Source organism: Gopherus flavomarginatus, chromosome 3, assembly GCF_025201925.1.
Source record: "Gopherus flavomarginatus isolate rGopFla2 chromosome 3, rGopFla2.mat.asm, whole genome shotgun sequence".
NCBI lineage: Eukaryota > Metazoa > Chordata > Testudines > Testudinidae > Gopherus > Gopherus flavomarginatus.
This window is the reverse complement of record NC_066619.1, coordinates 62939970-62960677: the sequence shown is the minus strand read 5'-3', so window position 1 is coordinate 62960677 and position 20708 is coordinate 62939970. Positions and strand designations below refer to the sequence as shown.

General features: G+C 39.2%; 1 protein-coding gene and 1 long non-coding RNA gene across 2 annotated transcripts in view; one reads left to right on the top strand and one right to left on the bottom strand.

Annotated features, from left to right (window-relative positions):
• LOC127047620 (uncharacterized) overlaps positions 1-8850 on the bottom strand; it is a 47240-nt gene extending 38390 nt beyond the window's left edge. Inside the window, exons 1-2 of the long non-coding RNA XR_007773420.1 lie at positions 8707-8850; positions 6528-6831 (exon numbers count right to left, since the gene is read on the bottom strand). This is a non-coding gene — a long non-coding RNA (uncharacterized LOC127047620). The remainder of the gene's footprint in view (positions 1-6527; positions 6832-8706) is intronic.
• LIX1 (limb and CNS expressed 1) overlaps positions 1-20682 on the top strand; it is a 44028-nt gene extending 23346 nt beyond the window's left edge. Inside the window, exons 3-6 of the mRNA XM_050945955.1 lie at positions 3568-3708; positions 12798-12893; positions 18002-18079; positions 19997-20682. Of these exons, the coding sequence (XP_050801912.1) occupies positions 3568-3708; positions 12798-12893; positions 18002-18079; positions 19997-20281 (600 nt within the window). The 3' untranslated portion in view covers positions 20282-20682. The remainder of the gene's footprint in view (positions 1-3567; positions 3709-12797; positions 12894-18001; positions 18080-19996) is intronic.
• Positions 20683-20708: the final 26 nt, after the last annotated feature.

Genomic DNA, 20708 nt, shown 5'->3' with positions numbered 1-20708 from the left:
CTCTGTTTTATCCAGATTTTGATTATAATGTACTCAATTTTGGGGCAACACTTGAAAACCGCTTAGAAGCTTAACTGGAGCAGAAAGCAGATGCTTTCTTACTTTGCAGTGCTTTGGGTGGGGAACATGTTAAATGTGTGCTCCAAAAACTGTACTTTTCTCATCATTTGCTTCGAGGTGTGACGAAAGGTATTGATTCTGATCTATGAAGCCCTTTATGTTTTGAGCCTTTTGTGATTTAGAGATTGTTTCTCTTCTCATGTTTAATCTGGCATTTGAGATCAACTAAGGATGCTTAAGCATATGTTTGCCTGGGGTGGGTTTGTCCTCCTGTCAGCTCTGGAACTTACTCTCTTGCCCCTAGTGATCCCACAGAACCAAACTGGTTGACTTTTAGGAGACATTGCAAATTTCATTTCTTTTTCAAAGCTGCTTTCTGGACTCATTAACTAATATGCACTTGAACAGGGCGCCCATCTCAAACCTGATTGACACTTCAGTGCCATGCAGGTTTGGCCCAGTCACCTCTCCATCATGACGGGGGGGAGGGGCAGCTGGGCCAAGTTTGAATGAGAGATATTACGAGCTGGTGCACGGTGTCACAGTGCCTCTCAGGTGTGGCTCGGCCACTTCTCCATCACAATGAGTGATTTGAGTAAATGGTGTTGCAACGTGGCTGTGGGGTGAGAGATGTTGGGGGCAGTTTTGGGGAGAGTTGTGGGTGGGGAGAGACTGGGAGCCAGGATGTTTGAGGGTGAGTGGTACTAGTACTAGACCATATATCCTGTTTTGGCCAGGACAGTCCCTTTTTTAAACCCTGTCCTGGCTGTCTCCACTTTTTTGGCAAAACTGGGCATTTGTCCCACTTGCTCTTGCCAACGGATCATCAATTTGCATGAGCAAACAGGACAAATTCCCAATTTTGGCAAAAAAGCAGGATGTGACCCAGTGGGGCACAGTGGAACATGCAGGTGAGGGGCAACGTCAGCATCGCACAGGGGGAGGGAGGGTTCAAGCATGCGGCTCGGGCCAGCCCCACATGGGCCTGGGGGGTGAGCAGCTCAGGCCAAAGAGGGTGAATGGCATGGATCATCCCCAGGCATGGGAGGGGGGAAGCTTGAGCTAGCTCCAGGTAGTGTCCTGTGTTCCCTTTGGGGAAATATGTCACCCAAATGAGTGGGGAACAGTGGGGGCTGTGACTGGTTGGGCTGGAGGTGATAGAGACTGCAGTGAGTGGGATGTACATGGAGCTGCATTCCTTCCTCAGCCAATCAGCTACATTGTTTTTAAAACATCATACCAAAGTTGACATAACTGCTGGTTACTACCTTTCAATAGGCATAAAGTTACATCACTGCAGACCTCCCACTATCTCTCTTCCCTACCCCCATCCATTGCCAGGGAGTATAAAGATAGTCCCAGGGCTGAGCTCCAATCATTAAGGGAGCTTTCACCCTTTTTTATTAATATTCACTGCTCCACTATAACTTAAGCCCTGGATAATTCAAGACTTCTTTGTAACATTTTAGTCAAACAGCCCATGCCGAAAACTTTTGCCCTCTGACAAACTAAATTAAAAGTTTGCCCTTTTACCTCCCAGCTCAAATGAGTTCTAATCAGTTTCATTCTCCAGAGACTGAAAACATTTAAATTAAAGAAAAAATTGCAGAGGGAAAGTCATATGTCACAGTTTACAATTATAATCTATTTTGGTTAAGTCTATATATCTCCTGTTACATTTAGAAAATGTTACGGATTGTTGTACTCTTCCAGATTTGTAAATCTCTTAATCTCTAAAGACTTACCATTTGCTTATAAATGTATGCAACTTCTTTGATCTGCTGCTTTGCTGGCCTTACTTAAAACTAAGTTTCTTTTATCTGTCATTTTCACTGGGTTTCATCTTCACAAAGATGGTTTAAATCTAAATTATTTGGAGTGGTTTTTATTATAAATTTTATTATTAAAAACACACAAGTCTGAGTTTTGTTCTTTGAATTTTAGAAAGCAGAGATACTTACAAGAGAATATTTCAAACTAATGAAGGAAAAACAGAGTGGTAAAATGTATTGATCTAGGCAACTCTAAATGGATATAAAAGGTGCATGGAATTGCTCAGAGAAGGGTCAAGTATTTTACATACCATGAGTAGCTGTGGGGTTAGGCTACTTGAGGCACGTTCAAATAATTAAATTTGGTGAGTAAAAATTAAGCTATAAAAGGGGAATTAAAATGATTTTCCTTTTAGAAAACTCATTCTTTAAACAGATGTGCTAAGAATGGAATTTTTGTAAAAAGAAAACAAAATCGTTTTCTTTGAATCTAAACATTAAGTTTAATCATTTAAAAAGATAAGCTTTTGAAACATCACAATTACTTGTTTTTGGTGAATATACCTGCATTTTCCTTGCTTGTAGAGAGGACAGAAATAATCGTCATATTCATAGGTGCCCAAGTCTCCTACTGGTAAAACAGCACATCTGTACTCACACATCTATACCAAGGGTTTCATCCACGGCCAATTAAAATAAATGGAAAGACTGCAGCTGACTTCAGTGGGCTATAGATCAGGCTTTAAATAATTCCGTATCGTATCTGAGGAAAGCTGATGGAAGAATCATTTAAATGTGTGTGTGTTGCTGTAATTGGGCAACCACTAAAGAGTAGTTAGTTTGTCATATGCAGAGTAAAAAATGAAAGCGTCCAATTACTGACATCATATGTAAAATGTATCACATTCTATCCAAGTTGCACTTCAGCAGAACTCCCAGTATGTGATAAATGAATAAACTGAAGAGGTAGGTCTCTTCTGTATTAGTTTCTATTTACAATGTTTTGTTGGTGGGCTAGCAAGCACGGTGCTTGAAAGTGCTAATAAGATTTTCTCACACTATGACTAGAATAGAGGAAATTAACATGAGCTTTGATTTTTAAAGGTGCCTAATGAAGGGAAAATCAATGGAAGCTGGGACCCTTGCTCTCAGACTCCTTTGAAAACCGCATCCATAGAATGTTTGGATAATACTGATTGGTTGAGTTGGTCAAAAAATGGGGAAACAATTTCACCAAGAAATTCAGGGTCTTTTCCCATTTCTTTGTTTAAATTGGTTCTATTTTTCATGAATGTCTATTTTTTTTACCCAGGTTTTTATATATATAGATATATATAGATATAGATATAGATACACACACCCCCCCAAAAAACTCGGTTTTCAGTGAAAATCAGGTTTGCAGTCAATGAAAAAATTGATAGATTTCAAAAATTATTTCAGTAAAAATATCACAGAATTTTGCAAAAATTAGAAAATTTTGATAATGTTGACAATTTTCTGAAAAGTCCTATTTTAGAGAAAAGGCAATTTTTCAATGAAAAATATTTTGTGTGTGAGAAGTCAACCAACTTTACTGATAAAAGCACATTGGCCAATGTTAATGTAGAAATACAGTTTTAATTTGGACTTGAAAAGGGCTCTCTGTTGTATTAATAAAGACAAAAATAGTCCTAAGGTGAACTAGAATAGTTTTCCTGAGGTCTGTAACTCCCTCTGTATTTATGTGCAATTTCAGTGCTGCTTAAGCATAGCGGAGGCAAGACGAGATGCTGCAAAAGTAGCTCTGATCAACTCTCTGTTCAATGAATTGCCCTGTCGCAAGATCACAAAGGAATTCATTATGGAAAGTGTTCAAGAAGCTGTTTCCTCAACCAGTGTAAGTACCAATCTATGTTTCTTGAGTTGTTGTCCGCTGTGTTAATATAAAATTGCAGCTAATTGAGGAAACTACTTCAATGGGATTAATATTAGATCCTACATAACTGTGTCTTCACTGATAATCCGTTAACTCTTTAGTAAACACTTAAACACAGGATCTGGAATTCAGGGAGTTTAATTTGTTTGTATAATCTGTAAGGGACTCTAGTTCCAGATCCTTAATTTATTTCAATGTATCTCATTTTCAGTGATTTATTCCTTAACGTTATAGTTACTCTGGTAGGAAAGTGGGTGAAGGAAGGAACCTTTGTCATTAAATACCAAAACTGAATCAACCACAATTGATGGAACAGACTCCCAACACCTGCACTCACTGTCAATTGTGTGGGATGGCCAGTGAAAATCCACTGTGTCCTATTAAATTAAAGTTTGAAATAAAAAACAAACAATCTGATAACCTAAGACTAAATGTCATTCAAGGTGCTTATTATTTAATATTTATTTAATTGTTCTGCCCTGAAGGCCCCAGTCAAGATCAGGGCCCAGTTGTGCTAAGCACTGCACAAACACAGATGTGGGACATGGTTCCTCCCCCAGAGAGTTTATACTCTAAGAGCAAGGAGACAGGTATTTAGGTGATATCACTGGAGCCGCTGTACATCAGTAGAGCTGTGCTGATGTATGGCAACTGAAGATCTGGCCCAAGGTCTGTATTTTCCTTCTTCTCAAGTGTGTGTGTGGGGAAATTCTTTTAGTTTCATTTTTAATTATCTAGTGTAAAGTATGAAAATTAGGAATATTTGTGATGTAGCTGAAAACAGTGCACAACAATTTCCCAGCCAGAGATGGGTGCATTTCAATATAGGGTGAAGTTTAACAAATGTCTAACACATATTATATACATAGCTTATATGAATGATTCATATCTATAGCTAAACATAAAATATTATAAGCTGATATAAATAAAACCCATCTATATTTACATAAGGCTGATCTAAATGTAAAATTAGTTATACCTAGAAAATGTGTGTCTGTGTCTATGTAACAAGTAATGGATGAGCTAAGCTTTAGTATCCCCTCCCACACCATTGATGTAATGGAAGTTGACTGTTCTCAGCACATTCAAGGAGTGGATCCTAATGGTTCTAATGGACACTTGAGATATTTTGAAACAGTGTTTGAGGACTGTCTTGCACTGTCCTTTCCATTAGTGGAAGGTGTATGGCTAAATTTCCTGCATTGCTTTGAAAAGATCAGCCAAATCTGTTTTCTTCTTAAATTATCATAATGAGTAAAAATGAGTGGGAAAACATAATTCCATTGTAAAATTTCCTAAATAGTTTCAAGGAACAATTTCTCTTGATACCCATACTAACTCCCATTAACTCTGACTTATCACTGCTACTTGTCCCCTGACTGACAAATAAACCATCACTAGGGTCTGGGTTTTTCCCACTGTTGTCATGGTAAAGATAACTCCAAAGTCAGTTTGGGCAATAATTAGAAAACAAAACAAAACAAACAAGACTTGATTTCTAGTTCAGCATTGTGCCCTGTGGCTAAAATCAACGTGGGATGTAACAAATCTTTATAAATGAAAGTGCAGGCTCACTGATAGGCTTATGTCCTGGATTTACAAAGGGTTCATTAAATTCTTCCCATCTTTTCAGAAGAAGCGTCTGATAACAAATGTGGAGTGGAATTAAAATAATTTAGAAACACTGTTAACAGCTTTTAGTGAGGCACACTAGCTGAAGTTTTCCCCTTTTCTCCTTTACGAGATGGACTGGGAGAAGGGAAGAGGAGTGGCTATAATTTAGGTGACCTGATAGAGCAATGTAAGGAGGCCTGGTCTATATCTGGTCTGTGAATGAAAGGAGAGCTTTCTTTCCCAGTAATTTGAATCTCATACACTTTAGAGGAACAAAAATCCACGTCAGTTAGGCAAAATGGGGCATGATTTATTTATACATGAAATTTAAATGGAGGTTCAATTTAATGTAATTCATCATTTTTTATGGAAATTTTGAAGGTAAAAGGGTATAGCTTTGCAGACTTCAGGGTGGATTTCCTCAGGGATATTTAAAAGCCAGCATAAATATTTCAGCAGCAGTGTGTTAATGTTACAGCATTCAAAAGCTATAAATTTGCTGGCCGTTCAGTTAGAGGAACTATCTTGTGTAGGGATCTGTTCAACTCTGCACAGCTGCCACTGAATACCTAGAATTATGAGAGGGAATTTATCGAAAGTAGTTGACTCAGACGCTCCTTTTTTAGGTTTTCAAAAAGAAAAAAAATTAACAAGTTCAAATTTATGGGGAATTTAGCCACTTCCTTACCTAGCTACTTCATGATACTCCAGAGGTCCATTGAAAAAGTATTTGCTTAATTATGGCTCATATCTCTACAGGTCCATCAGTATGCCCTGATTATCATAGAGATAGTGTATGGGACTCCAAGTGTGAACAATCAGCACATAGATGATAAGTCTTTCATAAATGCCTGCAGGTAGACTGGACTAATTTAACTGACATTTTTGGTGGATCATATCAAACATCTAAACCTTAATGTTCAGATGAATGGGCAGCAATCCTGCAGCGCCAGGAAAAGACTGGGGACCGGAGGTAAAGTTTCATATCAATGGATCATTGAAACAGTGAAGAGCAGGTAGAGGGCAATAGGCATCAACATAAAACACTGTATTTCTGAACTACCACTGACTCTCAGATTAATTCAGAAGTGATTTGGAGAGTTAACTCCTGGTTTGTTTTTTTTACTTGTCAGAAATTTCTATTCCAATCAAAAGCCAAGCCCCACCTCAAAATTCCAGTAAGTCACTGAGGGTCCATTGAAGCCAATTCAAGTTGCACATCCATAGCCAAGGGCAGAAAGTGGCCACCCAGCTGCCTGAACAGGTGGGGGAAGCAAAGGGAGCCATTTGATGAGGGTGTGGAGAGTTGCACTTTCTTTTTTGAGCACCCACTGATGTCCAGGAGCAGTGCTGCCATTTTCTTCAGCTCCCATTGACCCTGCAGGCTGTACGTCGGCCTCTGTGGGTCTTCTGTGGCTTGGTCTTCTGGCCAGATAATCAAGTCTTCTGGTTACATAATCCAACCATCTTCTGGGGTACAATGAACACAAATAAAAATCATTCCTTGGCCTTCAAGATCAACAGCAGCTAAAATGGTCTAGGTTTAATTTCCTTTCTGCAATTAATTCAGCAGGGTTCCTCCCACATGCCTGCCCTTGATTTTGATGTGTCGGTATGGGCCACACATGACAAAGCACTTCCTGTGTCCCAAATTCCATGAGCTCTGTAAGGCTGGCCTGATAGACCTTTAGAGCCTTCCAGATGTGCTTCCAGAGTGTTGAGATGGGGTGATGGTAGAGGCCAAGTGATGATGGCACTCTCCCTCTTCTATACTTTCTTCCACCTGCTAGAAAGATCCTTGCTGTGAGGTGGGGTCAGTGAGCCCCCCTTGGTGAAACAGTCTGCATTGCATATGTCTCTTCTCTAAGGAGCCTCTGGGATAATGGATTGTTTTCATGTTGAGCCATTAACAATGTCTGGGCCCTCCTTTGTTGCAACTGAAAGGCTGATTGTGGGCATTCCCAACCTCACAACATATTTCAGTAATACATATAGCAATACTTCATAACCTCACATACAATCCAACAGGCTAACAATGTTCAATAGATCAAGACTTTTTAAATGATACCTCACAAGGCATACTTTGTACAAAATATATCATAATCATATCACAGTGGCGAATATGGCGGGTTACAAGGTGCTATTTTGAGGTACAGAGTGTCACACACAGAGACATCTGTTCCAATTGGCCTGAATTTTTCAGGGATGATGGTGAACATTTGTCAGAGGCCGGCACCAGAATATGTAAGAATGAATGAAGTTGTGATAACAGGTGGTTTGGTTGTGGGGAGTGTGATCAAGCTAGTCACTGGCTAGTCCTGTGGCTAGTTTACAATGTGATTAAAAGGATACACTGAATGGTTCCCAAAGGTAAAAGACCTGAGTTTTTGCTGACTGGCCGTGGGCTCATGTGATAGGATGAGACTTTGTGACTCTCATAGGCTGAGGTATCCACCCTTGTGAATCATAGAATATTAGGGTTGGAAGAGACCTCAGGAGGTCATCTAGTCCAATCCCCTGCTCAAAGCAGGACCAACACCAACTAAATCATCCCAGCCAGGGCTTTGTCAAGCCGGCTCTTAAAAACCTCTAAGGATGGAGATTCCACCACCTCCCTAGGTAACCCAATTCCAGTGCTTCACCACCCTCCTAGTGAAATAGTGCTTCCTAATATGCAGTGTAGACCTCCCCCACTGCAACTTGAAACATTGCTTCTTGTTCTGTCATCTGCCACCACTGAGAACAGCTGAGCTCCATCCTCTTTGGAACCCCCTGTCAGGTAGTTGAAGGGTGCTATCAAATTCCCTCTCACTCTTCTCTTCTGCAGACTAAATAACCCCAGTTCCCTCAGCCTCTTCCCGTAAATCATGTGCCCTAGCCCCCTAATAATTTTTGTTGCCCTGCTCTGGACTCTCTCCAATTTGTCCACATCCCTTCTGTTGTGGAGGGACCAAAACTGGACACAATACTCTAGGTGTGGCCTCACCAGTGCTGAACAGAGGGGAATAATCACTTTCCTCAATCTGCTGGCAATGCTCCTACTAATACAGCCCAATATGCCATTGGCCTTCTTGGCAACAAGGGCATACTGCTGACTCATATCCAGTTTCTCATCCACTGTAATCCCCAGGTCCTTTTCTGCAGAATCCTTTGTCCCCTTCACAGGAGGGAGGGAGTAGGACTCAAAACGAGTTGAGTCCTAGGGGTAGGCTGAGGAGACTCTCCACTGAGTTATGAGTTATTGGTAGGAGCCCTGTTACCCCTGCATTGGAATGCCAGGTATAAGGGAATATGGAGGATGGGTGGGTAATACTCCTCCTCTGTGCAATAAAAGTTGCAGCCTACCACTTAAAATTCATCCATTCATCTGTCCTCATTTTGCCATCATGTCCAGGTCAATCAGATGTGCTGCATTTTTTTGGCTGAGCATGGGGCATCAGAAGCTACCAAACGCATCCCTGGGTGATGGATGGGGAAGTCTCCACATGTGGACAGCTTTGAATAATAAATAAGGAGACATGGACCTAAGGTTATGCGTGGGGCTTGTAACTTCATCACATAAAACAAACATGCTACAGAAACAAACGTCAGCACCTATAACAGTGGGCAGCAGACTCGAACAAGAGATGAACTTCCTGGGAAGAATATTGCAGCATTGGTCAAACACATAAGGAAGCCCATGTCCTGAAAAGTCCCATGCTTAAGGACAAATCAGTAATGAAAAATGGATTTTGGACTATGAGAACAATGTAGGAAAGTACTAAAACTGCTCAGATAATTAAATAAATTGATAGATAGCATCTTGATGTCCTTGGAATCTGTGAGTGTAGTTGGACAGGTCTCAACAAAGTGCACTTTAAGAAAAATAAATAAGACTATCATCTACTCCAGGAATGTAGACGGTAGACATAAAGCTGGGGTAGGAATTCTAATGTTGAATGAAGCTAAACAGGCACTGAATGAGTGGGAATCAGTCAATGAAATAATTACTAAAGCTTGATTTCAGACTACATTCTTTAAACTAAACTGTCATACAAAACTATGTACCAATCAATGAAAAGCTACATAATGAAAAAGATACTTTTAAAAATTTGTTACAGGATGTTTTAACTGAGGTCCCAAAATATGATATAGTGACAACAGGTGATTTTAACACAAAGTTTGGAAGTAACAATAAATAGTTTGATAAAGTTATGGGCAAGTGTGGCAGGGGTGGGACATGAATCAAAATAGTGAACAATTGGTAAACATTTCCTGCATGAACAACCTAGTGATAGTTAAAACAATATTCCCTCCTAAAAAATTCCATAAAGTGACATGGAAATCCCCAAATGCTATTACAAAAAAACCAGATAGATCACTTCTGCATTTCAAGAAAGCTTCACAGCTCATTAGCAGATGTGCATACAAGGGAGCGGAAGTGGGCAGTAACCATAATCATAACCTTTATACTGCTAAACTGAAGATCAAGTTAAAGAGTCTGAAGAAGGTTAAAAGAAGACCATGCATTAGCAGTGCACAATTTAAAAAGAACAGGCATTTTAAAAAAAAGTGCTTTTCAATCTGATCTGAAAGTCATGTTCAGTGTTCTAATGGAGTCAACTGAAGAAAACCAAGACATTGATACTCTGTGGGAAAATATAAGAGTGCTATCTAGAAAGTGCAAACACAGCCTTAATAACAACAAATCTAGAAGGGAACAATGGATTAGTGATTTATTCGGGCAGAAGAGGAAAAGAGAAGTGTAAAACAAAAACTGATGAATGCTAAGACGTGAAGAGACAGGCAAGTGGCAAGAAAAATATAAAAATGAGAAAACAGCTAGAAAAAATAACATTATTTGAGAGATGCTTAAAACAAATGATGAAACAGCCCTCCAGACTTCCTTTTGGTTCTTGGATAGAATATGAAGTGAAGAAAAAAAACCAGTGGAAGAGAGACCTCATAGTAAAATTGCCAGAGAAGGGTGCACTTACCGACTGCAATAAGTGGAGAGGAATCACAACACTGTCAAAGCCTGGTAAAATCATGTGCAACATCACCCTGAAACATATCAAGAAAGAAATGGACCTTCAATTTACAGAGGAACAAGCAGATTTTAGACCACTGAGATCCTATGAAGACCATATTGTTGTTCTCTGACATATTATACAACAAAGTATGGCATAGCAAGCACCTTTTGTGATAAATTTTGTAGAATTCCAGAAGGTTTTTGACAGTGTATGCAAAGACTGTCTTTGGAAAATTATGGCATGCTACAGAATATCAGCAAAAATAATTAGAATCATCAAGGCCAATATAATGTGCAGTTAAAGATAGTGATTACATCAGTCAATGGTTTGCAGTGACAACTGGAGTAAGGCAAGGGTGTTTGCCCTGGTCATTGACTATGTCATGAGGAAAGTAACCATAGAAAGCAACCAAGAAATTTTATGGATAAATGACAAAGTGCAATTTGATTACCTTGTTTTTGCTGATGACATTGTACTGCTTAGTCCAACATACTTAATGGAAGACCCAGCTTTTTGCAGATATAGCCAAACAAGTTGGCTTGTTTCATCAATAAGGAGAAGACAAAATACATGGCTATTAATGTTCCAAAAGCAACTGTCAGAGTAGATGGAGAAATATTAGAAGAAATAAATCATTTTGCCTAGCGAGGGGGTGAGATGTGCAATGGTGGTGATACCATGCTAGCTACTAAGCAACAAATATAAAAACAAGCAAAAAAGAAACCAAAACAAAAAACTTTCATAAACTTGAAAAGATTTGGAAAAATAGCATGATTGGCAATGGCACAAAAATACAAATTTTTAATGCCAGCATTATCTCTGTCCTCTTTCATGGAACAGAGTCATGAAAATCAACAACAGAAATTGATAAGATCAACTAATTCCAAAGTAAATTCCTGAAGATTCCAAAGATCTTCAGAGTTTATTGGAAAGATTGCAAGATCCGAAATTCTAAGGAGAGCAAATCAACCTGAAGCATCAAACCTGGTAAGACGATATTGATGGACATGCTTTAAAGATGACATCAACACAACTTCCACACCAAGAGATAACATGGACACCACCTGGAAAGAGAAATAGAGTAACCTAGAGAAACATTAAGCAGAACAATAAAGAAGACAAATCCATCAGTTCGACACTAGAAGCCTGTGAACAGATCAACACAAGTTTAACATAAATGGCAGAAAATGGCAGAAGGAAAGGAAGGGAGGGTAAATATGTATGGACAAATTTAAGATCCATTCCCTTCCGTCATACTGCACCCAAAATGTACACCTAGAAGAAACCTTTATTGAAAAAGTTCTGAAATGGTCAAATATATGACCTTCATCTCTTTTAGGGGAGATACTGGAAGTCCCAAATTAGCCCTTTCTCCCACCACACCCTTACTTGCATGACTGGCAGGTTTTTTGGTGGGAAGGGGGTGTGAGACCCAGCATCCTGCTACTCAACCCCTCCAGTGCGCTCTCTTTTAATCTGGAGCAGACCAAATGCTTCTGCCCTCCTCTGATCTTATAGGTTTGGATGATTAGTCTGCGTTTTCCTCCTGCTTCTTTGTGGAAACAGCGAGTTGACTTGATCTTCTATAGATCTGAAGAATTAAATCTTCTGAAGCGAAGGGGGAACTGCACACTAGCCTTTAATTCTAGTGTGCAAAGACTGAGATGGCTCAAATGCACTTGCACTAACATAAAACACCAAGTCAGTGTGAAAGCCTTGCAGAAGGAAGTGAGTGAGCCAATTAGCCAAGTGTGGATGAATGAAGGCAGTGGGCTGCCTGGGTAGGTGGGGAAAAACCTAGTATTGGAGGAGATAACAGGTCACAGGGCTTATACCCAAGATCAGGCCTATTTTGTGTGAGAATGACTCCCAGACATGTCACTAGAAATATGACTGGAACTACAAAAGGGCGTGGAGTATGTGAGTGGTGGGTACAGGTCAGCACATCAAGCAAGCACCTAATCTTCTGGATGCTTATACAAACACAAGCCTTTAGAGGTTCCACCATCTCTAGTTGGTCTTCCCCCCCCCCCTCGTATCCCCACTCCCAATGATGATATGATAGTTGGAGTCCTCATTCAGCATCAGTCCAATCTCCTAAGGGTGCACAAGGTTTCCTGTTAGGAAGATCAATATTTAACTAGAAGTAAACTAAAATTTACTAGCTTTCACAGCACTTTCAGAATTCCCAGATGGTGCTGGAAAGGATTGGCATCACAAAGGATCATGTCAATGTAGCTGTGATTCACTGATCTGTACTTCCAAATAGTTTATCAGGGGGTGGGGGGGAAGGGGACGGGCATGACAGATTGTTCAAGTTTTCAACACTGGAATTGTTTTAATAAACTATTAAAACTTAGAATATATATATATAAAAAACCAAACATCCCAATACTAATCTCTGTGTCTTGTTTCCTTCCCAAGGGTACTTCAAGTGATGCTGATGACCCAAGCACAAGCATCGGGGCTTATCATTATATGTTGGAGTCAAACATGGGGAAAACTATGTTAGAATTTCAGGTACAAGGATATAAAATTGTGCTTCCTGATTTATTCACTTACGAATAGTTAAGTCTGAAGACAATGTGTTGGGTAGGCTGGCTGATGTCAAGAGGGAACTGTCAGACCCTCTGTCCACCTGGCCAATTGCCTTGTTCTCTGCTTTCTCTGTTTTGGAGCAGCATCTTTTCAGGCTTGGTTATTTGTTTTTCTTCATGGAAATGCTGTATGTCTTTATTTGATCCAGCTGATGATACCTAAAAAAGGATAGTGTTATGTCTTCTGTAAAGAAGCATAGAGCAGCTGAATCTGAAAAAAAAAGAGCTTTGATCAGAAAGAATTATGGTTGCTGTAGAATGAAGTAAGTAAGTGGACTTAGTAAAGTATGAATCTCTCCAAGCCGGAAACAGCTGTATAGATGACCTCAAAGGGCTTTTTAGGCTGGAATGCGGCTTGCTGCTCATGAATCCAAGTTCTGTGATATCCAGTTGTCACCAAGGTATATCACACCCTGTTAAAGATCATCAGCTTGGATTGATAAATACTGAAAGCCTATCTGTATTAGTTCTTAAACATAAAGGGCCCACTTCTTCCTCTTGACATTAGTACTTGGTGGTAGACTCACATGACTTGACATGTTAAAATAGGCCTCACAAAATACCACTACCTATGGAACAGGCAATAATCATGCACTAACTAGCAGGACTTCACCACTTAACAGGTTTTTCTAGCATTAAACTTAATGTTTTATTTCTATTTGAATATATGTTGGAAAAATGTTTTTTAAACACTCAGGAGTACTTGTGGCACCTTAAACTCAACTCATTTATAAGTCTTTGTGTGTCAAATAGAAGTAGATACATTTCAGATGAGGGTTCAGGACTGCATGGTAACAATGGGGAAAGTTAAATTAACATCACACTTCAAATTTGAGTGACTAAAAGACATAAAACAAATACCAATTATCATAAAATGGCAACATCATGTGATCATGTCTATTATAGAATTGGCCCACCTCTCTTCTTCCCTTACTCCTCTGCTGCCAACCTCCTTCCATCCAGACCTTTGGTGTGTGAATCTTCTGATTTCTCTCTTCATATCCTCCAGAGTGCTATGTTCATATTCAGTACTTGAGAATTACTAACAGCAATTATCCGGCTGAATTTAAAAAGCCTGACTTTCTTCCAGTCCCTAATTAAAAATGGCAGTTGTCTTAATCTGCATTATTGGAAAATATGCCATGGAAACAAACCAAAAATCTGATAGGCCTCTGCAATAATCGGCATTTCAATTAACAGTAATATCTCTATTTGCATATATGAGATACCGATTAGATATATCCTAAAGACAATGCAAGAGTTCTCCTGCTTTAGCACTTACTGGGAAGTCTGAAGTCCAGCACCGTACATTAAATTTGATTTTAACATGAATAGCTAAATGCCATGTAACGTAGTGTATACAAGGAAGAATATTCCTGTTTTAATGCCTAGTAATTGGGAGGAATGGTGATTATGTCTTGTACTTTGTCAGCTAGTCTTTTCAAGGTTATAGTCCAGTCAGAGAGATGTTGCCCCTGACTCATGCCTGCAAGCATTTAATATATTGTAGAACTAATACAGTCTCCAGGCAGATGTTTGTATATATCATTCTAAATAGCCAAGACGTATTTAAAAACATCATCCCAAAAATGTTTCCTTTATGTAGGTTTCAATATAGAGAACTCTATGAAAGAAATGTGTTTCTGGGATGCAGTTTTTAAATATGACCCACCTATTTTTCAAATTCTCATTTAATGAGGCATTTGCTTCTGATGAAAAATAGACTAAGGTGTGCATGTGAATCACAAACTGACTGTAATTTAGGATGGGGGGGGTAGTTTGTTTTTTACAATGTTTATGTATCTAGACTAGCTCAAGCACTCCTCCTATGAACATTCAGATTTGTCTAACTGGGGCAAGCAAATACATACGCAATGTAAAGATCAGAATCAAATTAGTGTATGGGGAAATGGCTGTGCAAATGAGGTGGCACAATCTCACTATTATTGCAAGATGTGATTTTTGAACTAGATTATTTTGAGCAGCCCAGGAAGGTTGGCTGAGCTGTACTCTGCTGATAGTAAACTTCAGATTTGGGTTGATGGATGAGCGAAGGGAGGATACCAATTCAAATTTAAAAAAATAATCAACAAATGGAATTTTATTGCATATATTAACAATTGAGAAAAGAGGGTTCAGCTGGGATGAACTGACTTTCAAAGTTATTGACAGACCTTTTGCAATGAGAATGTGAATATCTACAGGGGTTCAGACCCTATAAAGGCTCAGTTCTTCTGAATTCCAATTTGTATTTGCTCCTTCTCTTTCAGTACTTATAGAAGGTTCTCCAGGGCTGCCCCGGGGGGAGGGGAGGAAGTGGGGCAATTTACCCCAGGCCCCACAGGGGCCCCCACGAGAATATAGTATTCTATAGTATTGCAACTTTTTTTTTCTGGAAGGGGCCCCCGAAATTGCTTTGCCTCGAGCCCCCTGAATCCTCTGGGCAGCCCTGAGGTTCTCAACAATTCTTTAAATAAAAATCTTAATATTTGCTTTTTCACAAGATATGTGTAATAAGAATATCACTTATAACAGATTATTGTAAAGTATCATTATCAATACCTACATCTTTTACAAATTTCTCTTCAGTTATCCATGTGGGAAAACATGCCGGGCTTTTAGCTAACACCTGTGCTTACAAATGTCCCATTTCCCTTAAAACCATCTCTTTGCAAGGCTTTTAAAAGCTCTCGTTGCATTTTCGCTTTTCTCATATGTTTAGTTGCAGTTCTTGCTCATTTCCAAGGGGTTGGTGCTACTTATCAGCAGGGCCGCCCAGAGGATTCAGGGAGCCTGGGGTTTTCAGCAGTGGGGCTCCCTGCCGCTGATTTGCCGCTGAAGACCCAGAGCAGAAGCAGCTCCGGGGGCCCAGGCTCTGCAAGGCCCTCGGAGCAAGTGAAGGACTCCACTTCAGGGGCCCTGAGAAACTCTTGTGAGGGCCCCTGTGGGGTCTGGGGCAAATTGCCCCACTTGCCCCTCCCCCACAGGCAACCCTGCTTATTAGGCTCGGGTTTATGAGTTTGAAGCCGCATACTACATCATCTCTAGCAAAGGAGGATTTGGGGTCTAGTAATAGAGGCTTGGTTAGGCCCCTTTCAAATTATTCATGTGAGAAAAAATATTGGGGTGTTTTTGGTTAACATTTAAATTTTAACATTTTTTAAAAAGATCCTTTATTTCCCTTTTAACAGGTCTCATCGCAAATTTTTAAATCTCACTCTCTTCCTTTTATATTTTGCCCGTTTCCTTGCATTTAGCTGTGTTTCTTAATTTTCTTTCCTTTTTTGGGTGGGGATATTCATTAGGCCCTGGTTTAGGGGTCCTGCCCTATCCATCAAATCCTGTTGGTTTTCCTCATTAGGTAAGGTGGGCCTTCCCATGAGGGGTCAGGAGTTGAATCAGATTAGGACAGATTCTTGAAGGGCACAGGTTTAGGTCATAACATTTCTGGTACATAGTAATTTCCAGTACATCATTTCCTGTGACATTGAGGTAAAGCTGGACTCTCAGTTAAGGCAGGATTTTCAGTGATATCATCATCATCATCTTTATCTCATCCATCAATCTAAATCTAACATTTACTATGGGCAGGGCACTAGTGATGTGCACTCAAAGCCAATAAAAAGTGCTGTGTCTTCTCTCATGATAAACACGTCTGAGTGTTCACTAAATGTATTCCAGGCAGCAGTACAGATAGATAGATTTTTACAGAAGCCCCTTGCATGCACCCTGGAGCTAACTCTCTCTGAGGCCTTTAGCGGATCATTTAACATGCCTGCTAACTTTCTCCATCTGTAAAACAGGTAATAAAATTAGTAGTAAAATGAGCACTCTAATGTACAAATCTAAAAGAAATAGCTGACCTTATGTTTTAGGGAAAAGTTTACAAAACAAAGTTTTTAAAATTAATGAATCTAATTTAGCAGCTTTGTAAAAGAAATAGTATTTAGAAGTAAAATTCTCTGTGCTTTGCATGGACTGTGGGAAGCTAAGACTATTTTTCTCATTAGTACTCCAAATTATAAATAAATACTGAGTAAATACTGAGACAGTGACTCAAGTTGAGTGGAAATGTACACAGCGTAGTTTTGTCCTGTTAAAGCATGTAAGGCAAGCTCCAATTTTATATCCATTTATTTTTACTGGCGCAATATCTATTCTTGTTTCACTATAAACAATTGGTGATTTACAAAGTTTCCATTTCATTTTACCCTGATAATCAATGATAATTTGATTGGGGAAGGCATCTGTTTAAAAACTGGTGTCCCTCAACAGGAGTTTATTAGAGACCAGTATTAATTTGGACATGATGATCCACTGTTGCCTACCCCAGAAATTGTATCATTGCTAGTTATGTAGCTATTTATATGTGAAGGTAACCCTGTTGAATTCAAAGAGTTTTCAGATTACTGATATATGTCTTCTAGTGCTGATACAATACTGCTTCAGTCTAGTGAAAGGCAAGGGGTTAGGTTAATTTCACATGCTGAACAAAATTTGATTTGATGTGGTGTCTTTCATACTACAAGTATCTCAGTGCAAAGTAAATAATTAAACTTGTTGCCATGCAGTCACTATGTAGAAAAACAAAGACATTCTACTGTGCTTTCAACAATAGTTCACACATGCTGTCAATTTTAAGGGGCTGATCCTTCAAGATACTGAGTGCTTCTTGTGGGGCACTGAGTGCCCTCAAACCTGTGACTAAACGCAAGGGTTGCTGAGGCCACAACACCTAACAAGAGATGCTCAACACATTGCAGGATCAAGCCTAAAACCTATACTACTGAGAGTGAGAATATTGTCCAGCACACAGGAGTTATTGCCTATTCTCTTTGAAAAGGGCCATGGAATGTCTAGCTTCCAGCTGCATGTCTATATGCCTTTCATTAACATATTAGACCCTTTAATGTGATTAGGGTCAATTTTGTTTCTTTATGACACCAAATCTATACTCTTACTTGTCTTAAAAGAGCAAAGGTGCTGCTTTTGAAGTTTTCCATCAGTAATCAATGTGCTTTCATTCCGCAGGAGCTGATGATAGTCTTTCAGCTGCTGCACTGGAATGGAAGCCTTAAAGCCCTACGTGAAACAAAGTGCTCCCGTCAGGTAAGATATTACAATGAGCTCCCACTTTATGACTGGTTTAAATAACCAGGAACTGAGATCGAGGGATTCAGAGAAGCAAGAACAAATTTGTACAGAGGTGACAGTTGGAAGAAATTGCTTTTCTAAATCATCTCTTGTGATGACCAAACAACAGTCTATTTTGATATAACTAAGGTAAAAGAAAACAAACTAGGCATAACTATTAGCCTCCTTTGTTTCAATTCGTCTTCTTCTTCAATTATTTAAGATTTGTGCTTACCCTTCCCATTTTAAGTCCAAAACTATAATTTATATGGATGCTCCATTCACATTTGGTCCTCACGTACGTACTGTAACATCTATAAATAAATATATTTTCATGGCTCTTAATAAAAAAAGTGTTCTTTTCAACAAAACACCTTCTCCTGCAGTGCCTGAAATCCAAACCCTGCAGCACCAAGAAAGTGAGACTGACTCTAAACAAAACTGACCCTTGAAAAGTAAAGTTCTTGAACAGATTTATGTCCCTCGCATTTATCCGTTGCCATTTGTTGTCTTGTTACCAATTGACAAAGATGGAAAATAAATAAGCAGAAAATTTACTGAAATAAACTATAGTCTAAACTTCTTATTCTCATCTTCTGTTTTTGTGAAAATACTTGGAAGTGTATCAGGTTGAATGCTTATATCTTAAAGCTAATTCATGTACCCTATAGAGTATGTTGCCTGAAAGGGATTTTTTTTCCCTTTGGACATCTGTTAAAAAAATTACTTTTCAAAGTGTACTTGCAAATATTAACTGTGCTATGAAGAACCTTAAAAGTGCTAGTACACAAATATACTTTCTACTTACAACATTCCTTCTGGAATCACAGGTGACTGAGGGCAGATCTACACTACGGGGCTAAGTCAACCTAAGTGACCCAACTCCAGCTATATTATTCACATTATTCACCTTTAGGTCAACTTATTCCAGTGTCTGCACAGCACTGGGCCAATGGGAGAGTTCTCCTGTTGAGTTACCTTAGGCTTCTCATTCCATTGGAGTCGACAGGAGAGCAATCGGCGGTCAATTTAGCCGGTCTTCACTAGACCCGCTAAATCGGTCCCCAGTCGATCAACTGCTGTGTGTTCATCTCCCAGTAAGTGTCCCCTGGGGGAGACAAGCCCCAAGGTGTTCTGATGTCCTCTTCTAAAAATAGAGTGCTTACTCAATGTTATGCACCGTTAAACAGTTGCTCTGTGTCATGCCACATGGGGTTGGATTTCAGTGGTGGTTGACGCGATCTCGGCGCAGAGTCTGTATATTTGTTTCAGACCTTGATCTGAAAGGAGCATTCACAAGTACAGAGCCTTATCTGTCTGTAAGTCATTACACACATAGGCACCAATCCTACCAATATTTATTTGTGTTTAGCTTTTCACATACATACACACACTCTCTCACTCTCCCCCGCCTTCCCCTCCCCACTCAGGTTAAGTAGTAAGAGCCCATAAAGTTGTGCATATACATAAATCTTTGCAGGATTGAGACCTATATTTGTAAAGAGCTTTGAGATTCTTCAGTGTGAATGATGCAATATAATGTAAAAGGCTATATTGCTTGCACAAGAATTCATTCAAAATCTAAATGGCATGTTTTATTATTTGTAAATGATATGATTATAAAATCTTTTATTTTTTAAAAATAAGGATTTTTTTTTCAAATTACCTATTACATTAAATGCCCTACATTTATAATTAAGAGTAGGATGTTAAAATTTTCATCATTAGATTTATGATCACATTAGCTTCTTTTAGCTAGTTGTTTGACAGATACAAATTTGCTGATATACTCTGGAATATCATTAGCTAAAAAGTTCTGCTAGAGCTTGTTTGACTAAAAGGAGAATCTCTTTGTTAATAACTTATTTCTGTTGTGAATTTCTTGGGTAATAGGAAGTAATTTCCTATTATTCCCAGTATTCCTTAGATGAAAGGATGAGAAGTCATATGGCCCTGGACTGGATTATGAAGGAGCAAGAATCTCCAGGAATTATTTCCCAAGAGTTACAAGTGGCACTGCGAGAGCTGGAGGAAGCCAGGAAAGCTGGACAAGAATTGCGGTTTTACAAAGAAAAGAAGGAAATTCTGAGTTTAGCACTAAGCCAGATCTACAGAGACCAAGTTACCTCATCTTCAACTGATGATCAAATGGGCCTGACCCTAAGTGGCTATCACTAGCACAACCCTGCTGCCCTGAAGTAGGATTATAACACTGAACTCTAACCTACTAACCCGTAGTAGTTAGGCTACACATGGAAGTGGCCATTAGTCACTTTCATATGCTGTTTTGTGTATTCACTAGAGGAGCTGAAGAAATCACATTTTTGAAAGAAAATATTTTTCAGCTTCAGCTCAACCCGAAAACACTATTCTTTGCTCTATTAAGTGATATATGAATGGTATATTAAAGCTAACTTGAATGGGAAATTGCTGCAGAAAACTTTAGTGCATATTAGCAAAGGACTGTTGATCAATACAAAGTGTTTCTCACCAAGAGAACTTAGTACACTGATGAGGAAAATATTTGGTCACAGGGTTCATACAGACCTGTTCAAAAAAGCTAGAGATTACTAGTAGTAGGTGATGTGAAGGACTGTAGTTTATG